At 44.9% G+C, this 22892-nt stretch overlaps 1 protein-coding gene across 1 annotated transcript in view; it reads left to right on the top strand.

Moving 5' to 3' along the window:
* Positions 1 to 4154: 4154 nt before the first annotated feature.
* The window catches only part of LOC140716751 (A disintegrin and metalloproteinase with thrombospondin motifs 8-like), a 40994-nt gene continuing 22256 nt past the window's right edge, over positions 4155 to 22892 (top strand). Inside the window, 4 exon segments of the mRNA XM_073029576.1 lie at positions 4155 to 4504; positions 4506 to 5160; positions 9191 to 9328; positions 20030 to 20197. Coding sequence (XP_072885677.1) covers positions 4313 to 4504; positions 4506 to 5160; positions 9191 to 9328; positions 20030 to 20197 — 1153 coding nt within the window. The 5' untranslated portion in view covers positions 4155 to 4312.

Raw genomic sequence — 22892 nt, 5'->3', positions numbered from 1 at the left:
GTGCCCATGAAGGAACTGACTGAGTTTACAACTTTCTGCAACTTATTTTGAACTAGAAATAAAAAAAATTAAAAAAAAATTATGTTACAAATTAAAATATCGTTGTTGGACCTTGAATATGTAAATAAAAGATTTATTTAACTGGATGCATTTTATCATTTTACAATCGACAGATTCCTGTTTTGGAATTCTTGGCCAATAGCACCATCTTGTGGCAAACAGAATATTCACAACCATAACCCTATCGACTGAACAGTACAGACCACTTCTTACATGACCAAGGACTTACACTCATTGGCCACTTTATTAAGTACACTTGTACACCTGCTCATTAATGCAAATACCTAATTAGCCAATCATGTGGCAGCAATATAATGCATAAAAACATGCAGACATGGTCAAGAGGTTCAGTTGTTGTTCAGACCAAACATCAGAATGGGGAAGAGACGTGGTCCAAGTGACCTTGATCATGGAGTGATTATTGGTGCCAGATGGGGTGGTTTGAATATCTTAGAATTCCTGGGATTTTCAAATACAACAACCTCTAGGGCAGGGGTTTCCAATCTTTTTTATGCCATAGACTCCCTACCACCCTACCATTAACCAATGGGTGGTCCAGGTTGGGATCCCCCACCTCCAGAGTTTATAGAGAATGCTGTGAAAAACACACCAAAAAAAATCCAGTGAGTGGTATTTCTTTGGTAAAAATGCCTTGTTAATGAGAGGTCAGAGAAGAATAGTTCAAGCTGACACAAAGGTGACAGTAACTCAAATAACCATGCATTGCAAGAATGAGCAGAACATTGCTGAATGCACAAAACATAGAACCTTGTAGTGGATGGGCTACAGCAGCAGAAGACCATGAACATGCCTCCTGCACCAAATAAAGTGTGTACTTCTTGTGGTCTTTTTGTATTAATGTCAGAATCAATTTTATAATCACTGACTTATATGACATGAAATGTGATGTTTTGTAGTAGGAGTACAATGTAAAGACATGAAAATAAATGGTAATGAGAAGAAGGCACATCCTGGATGGTGAGGGTCCTTAATAATCTACATTGCTTTCTTGAGGCACCACCTCTTAAAGATGTCCTCGGTCGTGGGGAGGGTTGTGCCTGTGATGGAGCTGCTTGAGTTTACAACCCTCTGCAGCCTCTTGCCATCTCCTCTTCTTTTGCTCAGTCTTGTATCATTTATGTATGAACCCAGGTGCCTATGATGCTCATTTGGTGCACATGGCAATAAGCTCAATTTAATAATTCTCCAACCAGCTCTAGTGGAAGGTTTTGAAGAATTGATTATGAGGATCTGGATAACGGCTATGAATATTGTTATGGTAAGAAAGCAAATGGGCAAGTGGATTCAAAAAACAACCACGTTGCCTTAAAGAGGAAAAAAAACAAGATATCTGGGATGCTGAGATATGCAAACCACAGAGGTACAGAAACAATGAAAAAGCGGCTTGCAGTGGCAGTATTCAGGCTCATACTCAGCACACACACATACACTTACATTAGGAGTTTGAAGAGATTTGGAATGTCACCAAAGAACTCACAAATTTCTACAGAAATTGTACCATGGAGAGCATTCTAACTGGCATCCAGCACAGAGGCTGTGTACAAGGAGGGTCAGAGTCGCCTCTACTTCCCGAGGAGACTGAGGCCCTTTGGAGTACGCATACTTCTCCTTCACATGTTCTACCAGTCTGTTGTTGCCAGTACAGTTTCTATGCAGTGGTGTGCTGGGGCAATGACATCAACGCAGGTGATGCTGACAGGCTCAATAAACTGATTAGAAAGGCTGGCTCTGTTATCGGAGTCAAACTGGACCCACTGGAGGCTGTGGTAGAACAAAGGACCCTCTGGAAAATCCTGGCAATTCTGGACAATGTTTCTCACCCTCTGCATGCCATCTTGGCTGAACACAGGAGCACTTTTAGTAATAGACTGAGACAACTGCGCTGCTCCAAAGAGAGATAAATGAGGTCATTCTTACCCTTGGCCTTCAGGCTCTGTAATGAGTCAACCTATAGCGGGGAAGTGGTGACCCTCTCCTGTTAGACTTTACTTATTTTGTATTCTTTCTTACTGCTCTTCCAATATTTATGCAGTATCTGTACACTTGTATCTGTACTGTGACTCTGTAACTTCCTTCGGGATCAATGAAGTATATATCTATCTGGTCGCAACCCCGTCTTGTATGGAAGGGCCACTGCACAGGATCGGCAAAAAACCTGCAGAAAGTTGTAAACTCAGCCAGCTCCATCATAGGCTCTCTTTTTTCACTATTTCATTATATATACCTCGGACAGTGTGTATATATAAAACACTTTTATTATGCATTGCAATATATTGCTGCCGCAAAACAAGCCTAGGCAGTACGATATGGAGAGCAAACTATTGACTATGTAGCAGGCTCCCCCTCTCCACGGATCCGATTAACCCAAAGGAACGGCAGAGAGCGATATAGTTTGGCACCAGCAGCGTCGCGGGTGTTGCCAGTAAACGTTAAACTCAAAGTAGGACTGCCTCAGGGACTCCAGCTCCCTCGGGGGTTTCCACCTGAAGCCTTCCCCGTGAGTGGGTACAGCCGCAAGGCAGCAGAGGTTTGAGGTCGGAGTTTTCCTTCTCTTAGATGAGCTGCCAACTACGGCTGACAAACCCCATCTGTCCAAAGTAATTGGTTTTAAGGCGTCAGTAACCCACCTTTGCCCTTTCTCCTGTCAGTAGGAACGTTCCGCCGGGCTCAGTAGCTCAGCCACACGTGAAGGCTGGACTTGGTTGTCAGAGGATATTTGAGGCTCACGCCACTGGGAGCATTTAATAGGTACAGGGAACTTATCCCCGTTACCACCCCCGGCTATAACAACCTGAAGGAACCATTATAAGGGGCATTGCTATTAAACCTGATTCTGATTATGATTCTGTTATATAGGAATGTTTTAAACTTATATTTATTGTGCTGTTTATGTGTTCTTTATGCTTATTGTGTTTTTATGCTGCGTTGAATCTGGAATAACAATTATTTCGTTCTCCTTTACACTCGAGTACTGATGAATGATTAAATAAACAATCTTGAATCTTGGGTCTTGCCTCGCTCAGTCAGGTGCGTATTTCAGCGTGGGACTGCGGGATAACAGATCTCTGTTCTCGCCGGCTAAAGCAGCCGTTGGAGAGCGCTGTGGGTTCCAGTCTTCCCCTTCCCTCTCCTCTCCCGGCTTGGGAACGGTTGCAGTCCGCGCTCGGAGCGAGTTCCAAGTCACACCATCTCAGTCCCCATAAAGTTAGTCTGGCCAACTTCTCAGTCACCTGTGTTCTGAACGCCTTTACATCGGAAATGCTCCCTTTAATTGCTCTCTATTTATAATACCTCCCCCCCCCCCTCCGTTTTATCAGACACAAATTTTGCCTCCTCTCGCGTTTCCGACAGTAAACCTGCCCGGACCAAGTCGCAAAGGTCTTGAGGTGCTCTGATTTTCCTTGCCGGGGCTGGTGCGCTGAGCCGACGGGTTGCGCAGCGAGTAAGGTTCGGGCTGCGGTTGGGAGGTTTCTTCATCCCAGCAGGGTGTAACAGAGGGCGAAGTCTAGAATGATTTGGGGGTGGGGTGAGGGTGAGGATGGGAGATGCAATGGTCTCTTCTTGGGCTCACTGACTGAAGTGGTGCCGGAAGTCTTTCCTCCCGACCCCTTTATCTCTCTCCGCTATCACTTCTCACCCTCTCTCTCCCTCCTCCCTTCTCTCCCCCTTCCCTCCCCTCTCTCTCCTCCTTCCCCCTCTCTCTCCCCTCCCTACCTTTTTCACTCCTCCTTTCCCAACCTCACTCCTTTCCCCATCTCCCCACCCCTTCCTCATCTCTCCTCCGTCTCTCCCCTCCCTCCCTCTCCTCTTCCTTCCCCATCTTCTCTACCCCTCCCTTCCCTCCTCTCCCGCTGTCCTGCCTTATCCCTTATCTCTCCCACCCCCTCCTCCAACTGTCTCTCTCTCTCTCTCTCTCATCTCTCTCTTTACCCCACTTCGTCCTCGGCGCCCCAAGAGTTAAAAGCGGGAGGGGGAGCAAGGTGGGTGGGGGCGTGGCGAAGCGACCGCTGATTGGCGGAAAGTTCTCCGCAAGAGTCCGACTCCGGGGACGGTGGCGATCGCGGGGCGCGGGTCGCGGCCACGGAGGCGGCGGCGGTGACAGTATATAAGGAGGTGCCGGCACTGTAAGCAGTCAGTGGCCGGAGCTTAGCGCCCAGCCCGCCGATCGCCTCGTCCTACGCGTTGAAGTTTGACATCCACAACCTCCACGCCCCCTCCCCTTCGCCCGGCCATGCCCAGCAGGTTGACCCCGCTCGTCGGCGCCCTGACAGTGCTACTGCTGCTCGGCCGACCGCTACTCCCCGCTACCCAGGACCCGTGCGTGGCCGAGGTGACACCGGTGCAGCTGAACGGGCGGGACGAGCGCCCAGAGCTGGTCGGTGCTGCCGAGCGGCGCCTCTACCGCCTATTTGCCTTCGGCACCCCCCTTCACCCTCCACCTGGTACCCGACTCCAGCTTCCTGGCCCCGGGCTTCAGCGTGCGGCACCTGGGTGAGTCCCGGGAGCGGGACGAACCGTCTCTCCGCCGCTGCTTTTACTCGGGTGGGCTGCTGGGGAGCCGGGGGTCGCGGGCAGCCGTCAGCCTATGCGGAGGCATGCGGGGCGCCTTTTCGGCCGGCGGATACGACTACCTGATCGAACCGCGGTCCGATGGTCATTCGCTACGGCGCCCTCACCGGCTGGAGCGGCGGGGCTGCCCGTCGGCTCCCGTCCTGCCGGTGCTCCGCCCGCCCCATATTGAGCCGGACGGTCGCGCTCGCCGATTCGTGTCCGAGGCGCGCTTCATGGAGACGCTACTGGTGGCCGATGCGTCGATGGCGAAGCGGCACGGCGACGGACTCGAACACTACCTGCTCACACTGATGGCAGTGGTGGCCGGTCTTTACCGGGACCCCAGCATCCGGAACCTGCTGCACGTGGTAGTGGTCAAGGTGCTGGTGGCGGGGAACGACGAGGAGGGCCCCTCCGTCTCCGCTAACGCCGGCCTCACACTGCGCCGTTTCTGCACCTGGCAGCGTCGCTTCAACCCGCCCAGCGACCTGCACCCCGAGCACTACGATACGGCGCTGCTGTTCACCACGCCAGGTGAGTTGAAAGAGGGCTGGTGGAGTCCACTCGGCCCGGCACCATAATCCTCTCCTCTACCCCCTCCAGATTTCGAGTCATAAAGCGTGCGTAACGGTGCGTGGTTGCTGCTGTTCCTGGGATCCCCCGATGTTTCCACACTCCTGAGACCCTCGTTTTTCCAGTACTCTGAGAACACCACCACACTCACACACTTCTCTCCCTATCTTCGCTACACTCCATCCTTCTCCGGAACTCCCCTTTCCCCACCGCACATTCTCCAACATCCCGGGACCCCTCGCTCCTTCTCTCCCGGTGCCCATTTCCCGGGGATCATTGTCTTTCCAGTATTCCGGAACCACTCTCTTCCCGGTGTCCACACTCTCTCCCGCCTCTCTCCTTCCTTGCAGCCCCCTACTCTTCAGCACCCCAGGGTACCCCAACCACTTCCTCCTCCTCCAGTGCCCATCTCGTTTTTCCGGGATTTCTCCCTCTCCACCATTCTGGTACCTCGCTCCTTCTCTCTGGTGACTCCTCCCCCTGCTCCTTGTCTTACGTCTCCTGCATCCGGACTCCTCCACTCCTGGTGTCCATCTCCCTTTTCCCGGGATACCCTCCTCCCCACCATCCGGGGACCCCGTTCCTTCTCTTGCCTCTTGTCTCATGTCTCCCGCACCCTGGACTCCTCCACTTCTGGTGCCCATCTCCCTCTTTCGCTTCTCCCGGGATTCCACTCTCGGTCTATAGCTCTGCAGCACCCTGGACCCAACTGTCTCTCCTCTAGTGACCCGCAGCTCTCCACCACAACCACCCTCTCTCCAAAACCCCTCCTCTCTGCGGGAATCTCTGAACTCTCCCCGAAGTGACAGGAGGAGGCAGTCCGATCAGAACGGGGAGATGGGGCTGGCGAAGGAGTTCAGCGGGTGGGAAAAGTGCTGCGCTCGCAGTGGCGAGCCCGCGGGGTTCCCGTATTTCAGGATCCCGTTCCCGGAGACGATTGGGCTCCAAAGTCCTGCCACTGGATCACCGCTCCCGGCTGGTAGTTCGAGGAAGTTCGCAAGTCGGGAGGGTGATCTGGCGACAAAACTACAGCCGAAATTATCCGCGCAAATGTTGGGTTCTGATACGTTTATTGCGCGTAGAGCTGGCTGCTGATTATCGTCTGTGGGAGAAATGTCTTCCACAGTGTACGCACTGGGGTGTCTCGCTCTACACAATACCGTAGTCACTTATCCTGGAAGCTGGTGCAGAGTGTCGCCTACTCTCTGTGATGGAAGGGCGGTTGACGGGACGATCGGTTCAGTAGGGATACACATCTCTACCTGAACACAGGAGACTGCCGATGCTGGAATCTGGACGAAGACGCAAAACGCTGAAGGAGCTCGGTGGGTCGGACAGCTTCTGTGGAGGGAAATGGACTGTCAGCAGATGAGTTCCTTCAGCGTTTTGCGTCTTCGTCCAGATTCCAGCATCTGCAGATACTTGTGACTTGCTTCAGGTAGAGAGATTTGTGAGGCTTGAATTGGGGGAGGGAGCTGATGAGTTGGAACTACTGTAGTTCAGTACAGGCTGTGAAAAATACCCGCTGCTTGCAGTTAATCTGTGTTGTACTGAGCGTGTAGAACTGACCATCAGCCATGGTCCTTTATTCATTCAAGGTGAATCGGGGATTAAGATTAGGACAGACAGGTGACTTGTTAAGGGGGAGGGTTGAGAGACCGACCAGTAGCCCAAACCACTTTCCTATCTGAAATATAATTGAAACATTGGAAATCCAAAGTTTTATTTTGACATGTTTAAAAATAAAATCTTACAGGCAACCAGATGTTAATAACTGCAGTGCAAGGGTAGCTATATAGACACCTCATGCCATCCCTGGTTATAATTATCTAAACTCTCTGCTTAGCTAGGAGATGTGGGACTATTTCTGAGCTTGTGAAATAGCAAATGCCCCATGCTGGTTTTCTGCAAAGGTGTTGGTTCTGGTCAATGCACAGGTAAATGTCTGAGTGTAGAAGTTCTACATTTGCTAGATTTTTTTTTTCAGAGCCTGATCTGTGGAGGGCTATGAGAATTTATTAACTGCAGCCAGTAGATTTGTACTTCTGCTGGCTCCATAACCTTATTTAGTTTTCCTTCGTGACAGACAGGGAGTATAAACATTCATAGCAAGTGGCTAACTTGCAATTTGGTGAACAGTCAGAAGATGTGACCTTTCTGCAATGAGATTCTAAGACATCTATTAGCAAAAAAACTGATCGATAAATATGTACCCACAGAGACAAATACCCAAAGACAAATACTGTACACAAATATCCAAATTGTCCCAAATAGACCACTAACCAAATTATTACACATTGGAAAACATCTTTTAGCAAAAATACTGATGAATAAATATGTACTGAAATAGACATTCCAATGAATGCCAGAATACTAATTATCACACTGGAACACAAAGATTAAAGATTTAAAGCTTTGAAATGGATGATTCCATTGCAGCATCTTTTCAGGACAAATTTCTATTCTGAGACACAGTGCTTTTTCCTAAAATTTGGAAATTTGGATGTTCTACTTGAAGTTGTAGCAAGTTGACCAGCTTAATGGCAATTGGATTGAAAAGCCTAAATGTTCTGGCCAAAGCAGAGTATTTAATCCCTATAGTCCTCGGTGTTCTGTTCCTTTCGTTAGAAGTTAGGAATTCTTTGTTTGTTTTGTACATAAACAGCATTTGCATAAAACCAAATTTAAAAATGAAGAGTTTTTGTCCTCAATCTGAAAGTTTAAGGATGTCAGATTGATTGGATGAGGGTTTTATTTTACCATTGTGCTTTTTAAGTGGTAGATTTGATTGATACACAACTGTATTTTCTAAGAACTTGTCTGGCAGTCAGCCAGCAAAGTTGCACATTTGAAAGGGAGCACAACTGAGTGTGACAGCAGCCAGCTAGTGTATTCCACAAAGGCTTAATTGAAATATCACTCACTGTGTCACTTAAATGGTAAAGCAACTTTTTAATTAAACATTTATTCCCATCTTTACTGGAACTCCTAGTCTGTGTGGCACTTGGCATTTACATCGGTAGTATTTATTTACCAGTCTTTGTTGTTCTCATTTATTCCAGACAGATACTAAAGAATTGGGGCGCCACCGTAACGTAGCGGTTTGTTACAGCTCGGGGCGTCGGAATTCAGAGTTCAATTCTGCCGCTGTCTGTGAGGAGTTTGTACGTTCTCCTGATGATTGTGTGGATTACCTCCAGTTCCTCCATTTTCCTCTCTCAGTCCAAAGGTGTACCTGTCAGTAGGTTAATTGGTCATTGTAAATTGTTTTGTGGTCAGTCGAGGGTTAAATCGGTTGTTTGCTGAGTGGTGCGGCTCATTGGGTCAGAGAGCCCTGTTTCGCACTGTATCTTTGAATAAATAAAATTTTATTAATGAATCAGTTGTATGGCATTATTAATAAGAGAGTGTTTGGCATAATTTATGAGTGTTTGAATGCTCTGGGCCTGTACTTGCTGAAGACTGAAGGGAGATCTCATTGAAATCTATTGAATATTGAAAGGCTTGGATAGAATGGATGTGGAGAGTTTGCTTCCTGCAGCGGGGGAGTCTAGGACCAGAGGGCACAGCTTCAATAACCTTTAGAATGGAGGTGGGAAGGAATATCTTCAACCGGAGTGTGATGAATCTATGCAATCTGTGGAGACCAAGTCTTTAGGTATATTTAAAGCTGAGGATGATAGGTTCTTAATTAGGAAGGGTATGAAAGGCTGCAGGGAGAAGGCAGGAGAATAGGGTTGAGAGGGATAATAAATTAGTCATGATGGAATATTGGAGCAGGCTCAATGGGCCAAATGGCCTAATTCAGCTCCTATGTCTTATGAATTTATGTTGGTAGTATTTTTTCGTTACTCTTAATTATTCCACACAGATACTAAATAATTTACTACTGAGTCAGCTGGAAAAACATGATGTATCATGGGTGTTTTGCCCATTAGTTTTTCTTTTGGAGGGAGTGTGTTTGAACTGTTTCTGATTCCTTCCTTGCAGGACATCTGTGGCCACAAGAGCTGTGATACCCTTGGGGTGGCGGACACTGGCACCATGTGCGACCAGAGCCGAAGCTGCGCTGTGATTGAAGATAATGGTCTTCAGGCAGCCTACACCACCGCACATGAACTAGGTATAGTGGAACTCGCAATCAGCAGCAAATTTGGATATAACTGTGGACTATCTGTTAAATGTATATTAACTGAGCTCAGGTTCTTCAGCATGTGAAGGGGGTGGTGTGTGGGGAAACTGTGATTGCATGTTTTAATGACCTCAACAGAACAATCCTGGGCATTGTTGCTGTCTTTGGGCCCAATGAGGGGTGCTCTGCATCACCTGTCTTCATGGGCATGGGCGCATAGCGGTTAGCATAACACTAGTACAGCGCCAGTGATCGGGGTTTGATTCCCACCGCTGTCCGTAAGGAGTTTGTACGATCTCCCCGTGACCATGTGGGCTTCACACCTTTGCAGACAAGCACCTCCTGGAAACACTGCATTTGTGTGTGTGCACAGGGGCACACAGTTTCTCATAAAATTCGATTGCTTGTCTGTCTGTCATTGTTTTTATTTATTTTACTGTCATTATTCACTAGTAGTTTCCATTTATGTGTATATAATCAATGTATATAAGCAGAGACTAAAGGTGAAAGGGAGAATTTGGAAGATTTGAGAAGCAAGTGGCTTTATAGGGATCTGGAGCCCAATGCTAGGGAGTTGATGAAAACAGATACAACACAATGTATTTAGACAGACATATGAGTTGGAGGGAAATAGACTATGGGATTTGTTTAAGTTGGTATCATCCTCAACACTGACATAGTTGGCTGAGTGGCCTTTTCCTGTTCTACTGATGCTCTCTATACTTAATCAATTCCATCAACTTCTCTTTGGCCCAATGATAAATCAGAATGAAAGCAATCTGGTTCAGGAACTATACGCTTGCTAAAAATAAAATTTGGTGTAATGCTCACATTTTTGTTTAGAGAACTAGATATTGAACACAGTCAGGTAAAAATCTTCTCCAGTGGGAGGCACTTACCCAGGCGCTAAGCTTAAGATACATCTCTACTCCCCTCAACCCTGTAAGCATTTCACAGCTTCCTTCCACCTGGCTAACCAGCTTTCTGGCTTCTGCCCCCTTCCTTTCCAGTCCCAGTGAAGGGTCTTGGCCTGAAGCATTGGCTCTTTATTCCTCTTCATAGATGCTGTCTGACTTGCTGAGTTCCTCTGGCACTTTGTGTGTGCTAGCCAGCTTTGATTTTGCTGATAGCTCAGTTGCATTGGCCTAGGGTGAGGAACTGCATTCTACCTGGGGCTCAGAATCAGGTTTCGTATCACTGGCATGTGCCATGACGTATATTACTTTGTGGCAATAGTATATTGCAATGCACACAAACAAACTATAAATTACAATGAACTATACTTCGGATTTGGTTAATTGGGCCATTAGTTAATCAGGACAGCTACTTATTTGGGACAACTCTTAAAGAACAAAAACTAATTGAAGAACTAGCTGGGATTCCATTTACTTATTTGGGACAATAAGCCACTTAATTGGAGCAAGAGACTGTTGGTAAATGTTTTCTAACTAGCGGTCATCTTCTGCACCTCGTGTGGCCATTAGACATTACACTGTGCTTAGAGTGAACTGTTTTTAATTATTATCAGTTGTGTTTGTCCTGGGTGACGTGTCCTTAATGATAGATGTCACCTTTTTGAGGCATCATCTTTTGAAGATATCCTCGATGCCATGGAGGCCAGTGCCCATAATATTCGAGCTTTCAACATATCCATATTCCAACTTCCCAGCCATGTGGCCTGATTGTGTCTTTACCAGGTCCTATACCATTCTGATATCCACATTTCACCTCCTTATCTTCTTGTGCAGCAAAATATTACGGCCCAATAATAATTCCATAATGTTGATTGCTAACCTCTTGTAGGTGGAAGGTGAGAGTTGGACATGTAGGTTAACTGAAATACCAAAAATACTGATATGTTACTGACCTCAACAGATTGCTGACTAGTGCAACCCTTTATTGTCCACACACTCTTCCTCCTGAAATGGCTTCCTGGGCCATTCAGAAGTGAGTTAACAGTAACACATACAAAATGTTGGAGGAACTCAGCAGGTCAGGAGACTTCTCAGGCTGAGACCCTTCATTAGGATCCAAACAACAGTACTGTGCAAATGTCTGAGGCACCTATATATAGCTAGGATGCCTGAGACTTTTGCATAGTACTGTAATGGTCAACGTGGACCAGAGTGAGTTTCTATATCTTGCGGGAGCAATGGATGTTGGGAGTGGTCTGGGACAGGTGGCAGAGAAGGAGTGCTAGTGGCGGCAGTAGGTGGTGCCGATGCAGACACACCCAGCCCTGAGACACCAGGTAAGGTCATTTGATTCCAAGCAATTGGTTTATTGATCATTATAGATTGTCACTCTGGTGTTTCCCTCTCCCTTCCCCTTTTCCCAACCATGATTCCCCTCTCCCTGTCCCCTTCCCACTCTCAGTCCACAATAGAGACCCATATCAGAATCAGGTTTATCATCACTCACATATATCAAGAAATTGTTTTTTTTTTTTTTTGCAGAAGCAGCAACAGTACAGTGCTGCGTAAAATTACTATAGTACAGGGCAGAAGAGGTAGACTCCCTAGCTATGTATGTGCCTAAGCTAGTTGCATATTATTGTATTTCCACTGTTGAGACAGAATCATGTACATCTGGCTATTTCCTTGCATTCAGCATATTAGTGAAGCATTGGTTCTTGCAACAGTCCAGTGATTTTCTTGGTTACTGATCCTATCTTATTAATTCCAGATTTATGTAATTATTGGAATTCAGATTTCCTCACTGCCAAGATGGGGATTGTTGATCTCTTGATTGGTCAAAGTTAAAGTAAGATTTATCATCTACAGTAGGTCACCTAGGTTTTGAGATACTGTTCCAATAACTTAACTGCTGGGCTACCATAATCCAAGGAACTGGCTTCATTGCTGAAAAACACATTGTGTTCATCACACTGCCAATGCCTATGCCTTGCAAGGACATAGCATAGTGCTGATAAAAGGATTTGCATTGCAATGTTACATCATTCAGCTGTTGAGCATTATACTGTAGATTAGGTAATTGCAGAGTAATGCTAATAAGGTGCCAAATATTTCTCTACAAATACTTTTTAACTGTTTTAGAAGTAGACCTTGAGATATGTTTTATTTCAGATTCAAGCAGGCAAGGCAGTTGTGTGTTGGTTGGCCATCATATCTCACAATGACAGGAGACCTGTGCAGGAGAGTTCTTAAAGTGGAAAACCATTGCACTGGGACAGTTCCTCTCTTTTGACCTTAAGTCTGGGTCCAGTGGTACCAAGCAGTTGCAGAAACAAAGCAACGCACACAAAATGCTGGAGGAGCTCGGCAGGTCAGGCAGCATCCATGAAGGGAATATAGGCAGTCAGCGACTCATGACAAGAATCTTCATCAGGACTGAAAAGGAAGGGGGAGGAACTCCAACATGCAGAAGCAAAATACTTAATTCTTTCTTTAGAGAACCACATTATCAGAACTGTAGTGAAGCTATGGCTGTATTAGAAACACAGGAATATCTGTAGTGATTTCCCTTAGAAGCAGAAGAGTAAAATTGGACATATCAAAAGTTTAGTAATTGCAGAAAATGTAAACCTTCAAGCTAAAACACACTCAGTGGTCACTTTATTAGGTACCTTCTTGCCTAATAAAGTGGCCACTGAGTGTGTGTTCATGATCTTCTGCTGCTGTAGCCCATCCACTTCAAGGTTCAATACGTTATGCATTCAGAGATGCTCTTCTGCATACCAGTGTTGTAACACGTGGTTATTAAAGTTGCTGTCGTATTCCTGTCAGCTTGAAGCAGTGTGGGCATTCTCCTCTGACCTCTCTCATTAACATTAACCAAGGAGCCTTCCCATTAATCAAGGGGTCTGTGGATTCCAGTTTGGGAACTCTTGCTCTAGAACCTATTGTATATGAAAATCCCAGGAGATCAGCAATTTCTGCAATGCTCAAACCAGCCCATCTATAATCAAGTATCATTCCACGGTCAAAGTCACTTAGATCACATTCCTTCCCCATTCTGATGTTTGGTCTGAACAGCAACTGAACCTCCTGACTATGTCTGCATGCTTTTATGCATTGAGTTGCTGTCACATGATTGGCTGATTAGATATTTTCATTAGCAAGCAGATGTGTGTAATTAGGTGGCCACTGAGTGTATAACAGTAGTTTTTCGATCTCCTGAGTATGCTCTTCTCTTAAGGAGTTGTCTGTTGTTGTGTCCTTGAGGCTGTAAAGGCCAATTCAGGATCCATACATTCTGCTTTGGGATGTTAGTGTGGTACCCTTAATGGAGAATGCCTGAGTGTAACCTTGCTTAACATGGGGAGGCTGATGCCCGGGCAGCCATCACGCGGCCCTTGATTGGGGTCAAGGTCCGGTGACATGGAGTGCAAGGCGAATGGCTGCAGTCTTCCTTTGCCTTCACTGCCATTGGGATGTGTCATCATATTCCATCAGCTTTAAGGTTGGATCATTCTGTCTGAAACCTCCCCTTTGACCTTACTGTCATGGGTAGCACTACCAGGGACTAAGCACCAGAAGGCTAAACTACTGACAGCATTGCTGTCAGGTTCTCCGAAACACAGAAGGCTCCCTACCACAAAAAGTTGACGATCCTCAAGGATGTGAAATATAACAGTAGGTCAAATGCAAACTTGTAGAAGGACATTTCAGACTGGTGAGGTGATATAGTTTGTATCGAATGATGGAACTCCATTCTGATCATCAGTAGAGTGGGCTTTTAGATGATCAGTTTGTTGTCCTGTTGTCACTGCTTATGAATTATCCAGGCAGTACCTCAGTTGGTGGAAAAGGTTGAGAACAAGAGAGCTTGGAACTAAGGTGATTGGCAGAAGGACCACAGCATCTGTACAGTTGACATTTTGGGCTGAGACCCTTATTGAGACTGGGAATAAAAAAGATGAGATGCTAGAGCAGGAAGGTGGGGGTAGGGGAGGAAGAACCACAAGGTGGTAGGTGATGGGTGAAACCCAGAGAGGGGGAGGAGTGAAGTAAAGAACTGGGAAGCTGATAGGTAAAAGAGATAAAGGGTTGTTGCAGGGGGAATCTGCTAGGAGAGGATAGAAGACCATGGGAGAAACAGAAGGAATGGTGAGGGGGGGGGGGGGGGGGTGGTGAAGCAATTACCAGAAGTTCGAGAAGTGTCTGTTCATGTCATCAGGTTGGAGGCTACCCAGATGGCTGTCAGTCCTTGGCCTCCTCTTCTGCCACAAAGCGGCCACACTCTGGTTGGAGGAGCAACATCTTGTATTCTGTCTGGATAGCCTCCAACCTGATGGCATGAAAGTTGGTTCTTGAACTTCCTATAATTTACCCCCCCTTCACCATTCCCCATTCCCATTTCCCTCTCTCACCTTACCAGCCCATCAACTCCCTCTACTGCTCCTCCCTCTTCCCTTTCTCCTATGGTCTCTGTCCTCTCCTACCAGCTTTCCCCTTCTCCAGCCCTGTATTTCTTTCACCAATCAACTTTCTAGCTTTTTATTTCACCCCTCTCCCTCTTCCAGATTCACCTATCACCCACCATCTTACTCTGACTTCACATCCACTTTTGCAGTCCTGATGAAGGGCTTCTTCCCGAAACGTTGACTGTTTACTGCTCTCCATACCTGCTCAGTTCCTCCAGCATTTTGTGTGTGTCAAAAGCAAAGTCCATTGTAGTGTAAAGTGGTCGTGGGTGTTGCTGTACTGAGGTGGTGAATATAGTTGTGCAGGTTGGCTCAGAACTGAGTGGGTGAAGGGAATTAGCTGTTCTTGAACCTGGTGATGCAGGACTTCTGGCTTCTGCACCTCGTGATACGTGCAAAAAAGATGACATGGCTTGGATGGTGGAGATACTTTGATGGGTGTTGCTTTCTTGAGGCAATGCCTGATGAAGATACAACAGATAATGGGGAGTGATGTGCCCACAATGTATTGGGCTGAGGCATCTGTTGGCAGGTAGCACCATATGTGATTTTAGGATCAGCAAATTTTAAGGAATATCTCCATTTTGCAAGCTAAAATTGCTAGTGGTCCCATCTGCCACTTCTCATGTACAAATAATTAGCTGACCTCTTATTCACAGGAAAGATGTCTTTCTTGCAGCAGTTGGTAAAGTTCCATCTTCCCCAGACATACTGGTGCAATTCTACACTGCAACCACAGAGAGCAACCTCAGATCAACCATTACTGTCTGCTTTGGTACAGCACCCTCTCACAACATACAAAATCTACAGTGAACTGTCAGGTCAGCAGAAAAGGTCATTGCTTGCAGCCTACAGTCACTGCAGGATAAAAAGCCGGCACCCGAAATATCATTGTGGACAATGCCCACCCAGCAAACTGCCCTTTGCAAAACTCCTTTCTAGAAAGTGCAAAACAAAAACTTCACGGCATCTTAGAAATTTCTTCCCCAAAGCAGTTCATCTGATCAACCATTCTAATGTGCTACAACACCCCCAATCTATTACCCCAAACACTGCACTGCACAGTAAACACTTTAAACCGCTTTTTATAATGCTTTTTACATGATAAATAGGTGCTAGCATTTACACTTTTATGTACATTTTATTCCATATCTGTCCTTTAACCTATAACTTTTGTTTAATTCTTTATTCTTTCTAATTGTTGTATTTGACTTGTGTTGTATGTCACACCTTGACCAACACATCACAGCAAATTCCTAATCCATGTAGATGTACAGGTACGTGGTGCACTGTATTTTTTCCATAGATGCTGAGTTCCTCCAGCATTTTGTGTGTGTTGCTTGGATTTCCAGCATCTGCAGACTTACTCCTGTTTGTGGTGAATAAAGCTGATCCTTGATTATAAATGAAATTTGAGTCAAATTTTTGAGCAAAGATTGAGTGGTGAGGATCAAGATGTTATAATGAAAGCAATGGGAAACTGAGCATGGTATTGTGAGTTTGAATAGTGACTTGTCTCTGACAAGTAGATGCTTGAACCCTGATAGAATTGCCCTGATTTTTACCTGGTAAACAATGCATAGCCCACAGTAGCACTAACCTGACTGCTACCAAAGAGATGCAATATTCCCACCGTTAGCAAACGGTTAGCCTGTCATCTGTTAGCTATTAGGTTAGAGGCTTGCAGAACATAATTATCCACATCCCTTCTGAGTACTCCAGCTCGACTGGACTTGTTTTGTCTTCAGTGGTGGAAAGACAATATTTCAAACTTAGTTTTCAAAAGGGATTTATCTTTTTTTTTCTCAAAAAGGATTAGTTACACTTCATCACTGAAAGTTATACTTTTTTATTTTAAAATATATCTTTGTTGCTTTGTTAAGAGCAGATTAGGCGTATTGCCAGTTTTGTACTCCAGAGAAGATTTGGAGATTTGGCTTCCTTCCACTTTCCCATCTGGGACGCCATAAGTATTTTGCTGGATATCTTGCTTAGCCATTCAAGGATTCTCCTTGTCCAATTAGACACTGTCATACACACCCATCGCCAATTTTGGCTTTGTATGACATGGACATTTTGTTTGCAAATTGAATTTGGGTTGGGTAGCTTGAGAACAGTTCAAAAAGTGGCCTTACAATTCGACTTCATTTCAACACTGCCTGAAAGTTATGCAAAATAAGATCTAATTCAGATTCTTTTTCTGTATCACATGTGCATTCAAACGTACAGTGAAATGTGCCCTCATATTAATAACCAACACACCTAGGGATGGTGGAAGCCTGCAAGCGTCGGTACCCACTCCAGCACCAACACAATGCCCACAATGCTGGCAGAACAGCCAAGAACACAACAACAGCAAAGCCAACCCCATTCCTCCCTCCTTCCCCTGCATCTCCCCTCCCACACATCCGCACACACAGACGTCCTCCAACTCCAGAACAGGCCTCCAGCTTCTTTGTGGACTTCCAATTGAACATCAGACTCTGATGACTCCCAAAATAGCTGATGATGGGAGCTGTACTCTGGGCAGATCCAATGACTCCTACTCACACGGGCCCACCCGGTCCTGGGTCTTGTCACTGGCATTCGAGCACGCAGCGGAGAAGTAGACTCTGGACTGCAAATAACAGAGTAGAGCTATGTTCTTAAACTTTACTAGATTAATTTAACCTTAACAATCTAATCTAAATCTTAACTAGATTGTTGTCACCGAATGTGCAGCGACACTTGTGGGCTGCTTCCTTGGGTGTGTAGTTCTTAACACAAACAACACATTTCACTGTTTCAATGTACAGACCTGTGCAAAAGTCTATGGCACACTAGCTAAATATATGGGCATAAGATTTTTACATAGTACTGTACTTGTCAACATGGAGTGGTGAGTGAGTTTGTAAATCTGGTGGGAGCAAAGGATGTTGGGAATAGTGAGGGGGGGATTGCCGCAGGTGAAGTGGTGGCAGAGATGGAGCACCAGGGGCCGGGGGAGGTGTGATGCAGGTGCAGATACACCCAGCCCTGAGACACCATTTGATTCCAAACAATTGGTTTATTGATCATTACAGAATGTCTCTTGGATGCTTCCCACTCCCTTCCTCTTTTCCCAACCATGATTCTCCTCTCCCTGCTCCTTCCCACTGTCATACCACAATAGACACCCATATCAGAATCAGGTATATCATCACTCTCATTGGTCATTTGCAGCAGTACAGTGCAAAACATAAAATTACTGCAGTACTGTGCAAAAGTCTTCGGCAGCCTGGCTATATACTGTATATGTGCCGAAGACTTTTGCACAGTATTGTATGCAATCAAAACTTGAAACTTCAGCTGCTGCCTTTGTAACATGAGTAATGTATGAATTAGTCACTTTTTTGATCAAGAATATGCAGATGCAGTGACATATTACTTTACAGCAGTGTAAACTGGTACTAGTCTTGAAATCTGAGCACAGAGACCTCCCTTCACGTTTCATGCCGGTCTTGTGTATTCCTTCTTCCATTGCTTCATTGATGTCATCAAATTCTAATTTGCTTGACTCTGCCAACAAAATATGGCAGCCTCTTAATCTTATCATCAATAAAATACTAAGATTATCTCATTATTTGGCACTGTAATAGCATTACACTAACTACTGCAATACTGTGCCTGTCATAGAACATACAGCACAGTCCAGGTCCTTTGGCTCATGATGGTGTGCCAACCCTTTAACCTACTCCAATATCAATCTAACTCTTCTCTCCCACATAACCCTGTTTTTCCTTCATCAGCTCTTATCACACTATTTTTGTTCTGAAGTTATTATGCTGAGTATATTTTATCAGTACTAACTAGAGGAGGTGCCATGGATTCTAACGTATTTGGACTTACTGCAAAGGAACACATACAGTACAAAATGTTGGAGGAACTCAGCAGGTCAGGCAGCATTAATATCGACAATGGAAATGCAAAATTCTCTGCGATATCTGTACCCTTGGCTCACTGGATGATAGTCTTGAAGTCAAAATGCTATTATACTTTGGTAGCTTTTGTAATTGCTAGATAATGTACAGATGTTCTTGATTGCTGATGTACAACAGTGAGTCATTAATCACAAATAGCTGGGTCACATGTTTACATATAGATCGAATGATACATTTCATTATTATTTCTGGATCTGAAATTCTATACTGTAAAGATGAATGGGAAATGAGTCAATGGAGTGGAATTCTATCCTTGGATCAATGGTAATATCTTTTTATCTGATGACATCAGTCAACAATTCTGTTTATGTCTTAGGCAGGAAATATCTCTGGTTCCATGGTGTCCTGTTAATGGTTGAATTCACTCTCTAAAACTTTATTTCCCTTTTACTTAGAGATACAGCAGGGTAACAGGCCAATGAGCCCATGCTACTCAATTACATCCAAGTGGACCTACTGTGGGAGCTTTAGAGTCTGTGCAGAGGAGATTTACCAGGATTGTAGAGCTTGTCTTATGAAGAAAGGTTGAGCAAGCTAGGGCTTTTCTCTCTGGAGTGAAAAGGTGGCTTGATCAATGTACTCAGGATGATGAGGCATAGACTTCTTGGACACCAGAGACTGCTTTCCAGGGCTGAAATGGCTAATATGAGGGGCATAATGTTAAGGGGATTGGAGGAAAGTACAGGAGAGGATGTCAGAGGCAATTTTTCCTTTACACAGAGAGTGGTGGGTGTGCGGAACGCACAGCCAGAGGTGGTAATGGAAGCAAACACATTAAGGACATTTAAGAAACTCTTGGGTAAGCACATGGATTATAGATAAATGGAAGGCTATGTTCTGTTACACTACCATGCCATCCTATCATCGATCTGAACAGCACAGTACAGGCCCTTTGGCCCATGTTGTTCTGACCCTTTAAACATCTCTAAGATCAATCTAACCCTTCCCTCCCATATAACTGACTTTTTAATTTACTCTCAGATCAATTTATCCCTTTCCTCCTACATAGTCCTCCATTTCATTATCATCCATGTGTCTATCTACAAGTCTTTTAAATATCTCTAATGTATCTGCCTCTACCACTGCTCTGGGCAGCATGCTCCGTGCACCTACCACACTCTGCATGGAAAACGTACCTCTGACATCTCCCCTCCCTTCCCCCACCACCTCACGTCCTTGCTAGTTTTAAAAGATTGCAACATTTGGTAATTTTTTCCAGTTTAATTATTTGCTGATAGTAGTCAAAGTTCATCCAGATTGTATATAGAGCATGACAAAATTCTGAAATAATTATATCTTTAGCTCTTTAGGTCTGAATTTGAATGTCATTATTTTTGATGCTGACAGGTCATGAATTGAATATGCCTCATGACGACTCAAAGGCATGTGATAAGCTGTTTGGCCAGATGAAGTTAAACCATGTGATGGCCCCATTGTTCATTCGACTCAACAACAGTCTGCCCTGGTCTCCCTGTAGTGCATTTCATGTTACGGAATTCTTTGACAATGGTCACGGTAAGTGAATGGTGGAACAGTCCTCTAATCTTCGGTGATGCGTGTGTTTTCTCTATTTTGACATGTAGCTTCCATGGAGTCTGTTTTAAATTCCAATGTGACGTCTCCATTTTTATTGATTAGAGTCTGTATTTTACAGCCAACATGGGTTTTTTTTAACTGCAGGTATGCACATGGAGGGGGGAAATTAACCAAACAAAACTTGTCAATTAAACACACAAATAAACGCAGGGGTCTCAGCCTGAAACAGTGACAGTTCATTCTGTTCCAGAGGCTGCCTGACCTGCTGGGTTCCTCCAGCACTTTGTGTCCTGCTGAAGGGTCTCAGCCTGAAACGGTGACTGTTTATTTCCCTCCATAGATGCTGCCTGACCTGCTGAGTACCTCCAGCATTTTGCACGTGTTGACAGTTAAAGTTGTTGTATTAATTGCAAATTCTCCAAGCATTGTTAACCATGTGGTGGTTTGTGTTGGTAAACACTTGTCATAGTTTCAAACTTCGATTGAATGAGGCCATGTGCTGGAGGGACCCACTGGGTTGAGCAGTGCCTGAGAAGCGAAAGGAATTGTTCTGGGTCCAGACTGTGCATGAGTCCTTGTAAAACGATTTCTGGGGCATTGAGAACTGCCCCCACAGATGCTGCTTGATCAAGCTGTATTCTTCCAGTATGTGTATGTTGCTCCAGATTTCCAGTGTCTGCAGTCTCTCATGGTTTCCTATTGAATTCTATTTATTTTCCTGACTGACAGCTGGTAGCTGAAACTAGAGAAATAAAACTTGCTGCAAAACATAATCACATCCAATTTGGTAGATGCAGATTCTATTATGGCTAATTTATTAAGTATGCCTACAAGAAAATGAATCTCATGCTTGTACTTCAATTATAAAATTTCTTTGAATAGATAGGCTGCTCTTTGTGAAAGGCTTATGTTACCTACTGTTCATGCAGATCAAACCATTTATTTAGAGAAACAGCGCAGAATAAGCCTTTCCGGCCCTTCGAGCTGTACCTCTCAGCAACCCCGCTATTTAACCCTAACCTAACCACAGGACAGTTTGCAATGACCAACGAACCTACTAACCAGCATGTCTTTGGGCTGTGGGAGGGAACCAGAGCACCCAGAGCCATTGAGGGAGTACAACAACAGTGCAGAACGGTGTTGCAGCTACAGAAAAAGTATAGTGATAAAGTGCAAGATCACAAGGTCAAGTCTATCTTATACAAGGGGTACCTTGACAAGTCTAATAATAGTGGGATAGAAGAATCCTGAGCCTGGTGGTCTGTGCTCTCAGGCTTTTGTATCTTCTGCCCTGATGGGGTGGGGTGGCGTATGTAGAGAATTGTACAGAAGAGCAAGTTGATGAATAAGTAGCACGCAAAATGCTGGGGGAGCTCAGCATCTATGGAGGGGAATAAAAACTTGATGTTCTAAGTCGAGACCCTTCATCAGGAGTGGAAAGGAAGGCAGGGAAAGACAGAATAAAATGGTGGGGGGAATAGAAGGATACAAGCTGGAAGGTGAAGCCAAGTGAGGGGGAAGGTGGGTGGTTGGGGGAGGGAAGATGCAGTTAGGAGCTGGGAGATGTTACATGGAAAAGGTAAAGGGCTAAAGAAGGAGGAATCTGATGGGTGAGGAGAGTGGACCGTGGAAGGAAGGGAAAGAGGAGGGACACCGGGGGAGGTGATAGACAAGTGAGGAGAAATGAAGGAGTAAGAGTGGAGTTAGAATGAGGAATGGAAAAAGAAAGAAGATGGAGGGGGGAGAAATTACTGGGTTAGAGAAATCAATATTTAATTTTGATGTTCTTGTGCATTTGACACCAGATATATTTGTCTGCAAGTTCTTTGAAGAAACTCTTCCAATTCTAGATCCTGACCTTACACTGATGGCCTTTGAATGTTTGAAGTGTTGTGTCTGAAATTCTTTCCTCTGCTATTTATGTGAAAATTATTAGCTGGTGTATTTTAAACTGGTCAGCGGCTTTGCTAAAATATGCAGAGGCAAATTTTAGTGCAATCATGCCCTATGATGCTATGTCAGAATCTGGTTTAATATGTTGTGAAGTGTGTTGTTTTGTTGGAGCAGTACAGTGCAATATTATTTTTAAAAAATTTAATTGCAGTAAGATACAAGTCAAAGTTCAAAGTAAATTTATTATCAAAGCATGTATATGTCACCATATGCTACCTTGAGATTCATTTTCTTGCAAGTATTTACAGGAAAATATAGAAATACAACAGAATTTATGGAGGTCAGTTGTGATCTTGATGGCTAGAGCAGACATGAGGGACCAAATGGCCTTCTGCTGTCACTTGCAGGCTTTTATTTATGTATTGACACAAGTTTTAATGACATTGCGCTTGCATTAAAAAAACAAGGACCTTCACCAGATATTATGTCAGCTTTGGACTGAAATGTTGGTGGTAACAAAATAAGGCACATGAAGGAGTTGGAGCATTTATAGAGTCATAGAGCACCACAGCACAGTAACAAGCCCTTTGGCCCATTTAATGATGCAAGTCTAGCCTCCTGCCTAATCCCATCGACCTGCACCCAGATCTAAGGCTATATAAGGCATTGATCAGACCTCTCTTGGAGCATTGTAAGCAGTTTTAGGCCCCTTATCTGAGAAAAGATGTGCTGGTATTGGAGAAGGTCCAGAGGAGGTTCATGAGAATGATCCTGGGAATGA

This window comes from Hemitrygon akajei, chromosome 26 (genome assembly GCF_048418815.1).
Source record: "Hemitrygon akajei chromosome 26, sHemAka1.3, whole genome shotgun sequence".
Classification (NCBI taxonomy): domain Eukaryota; kingdom Metazoa; phylum Chordata; class Chondrichthyes; order Myliobatiformes; family Dasyatidae; genus Hemitrygon; species Hemitrygon akajei.
The sequence above is the reverse complement of the archived record's forward strand: the minus strand, read 5'-3'. Positions and strand labels throughout refer to the sequence as shown.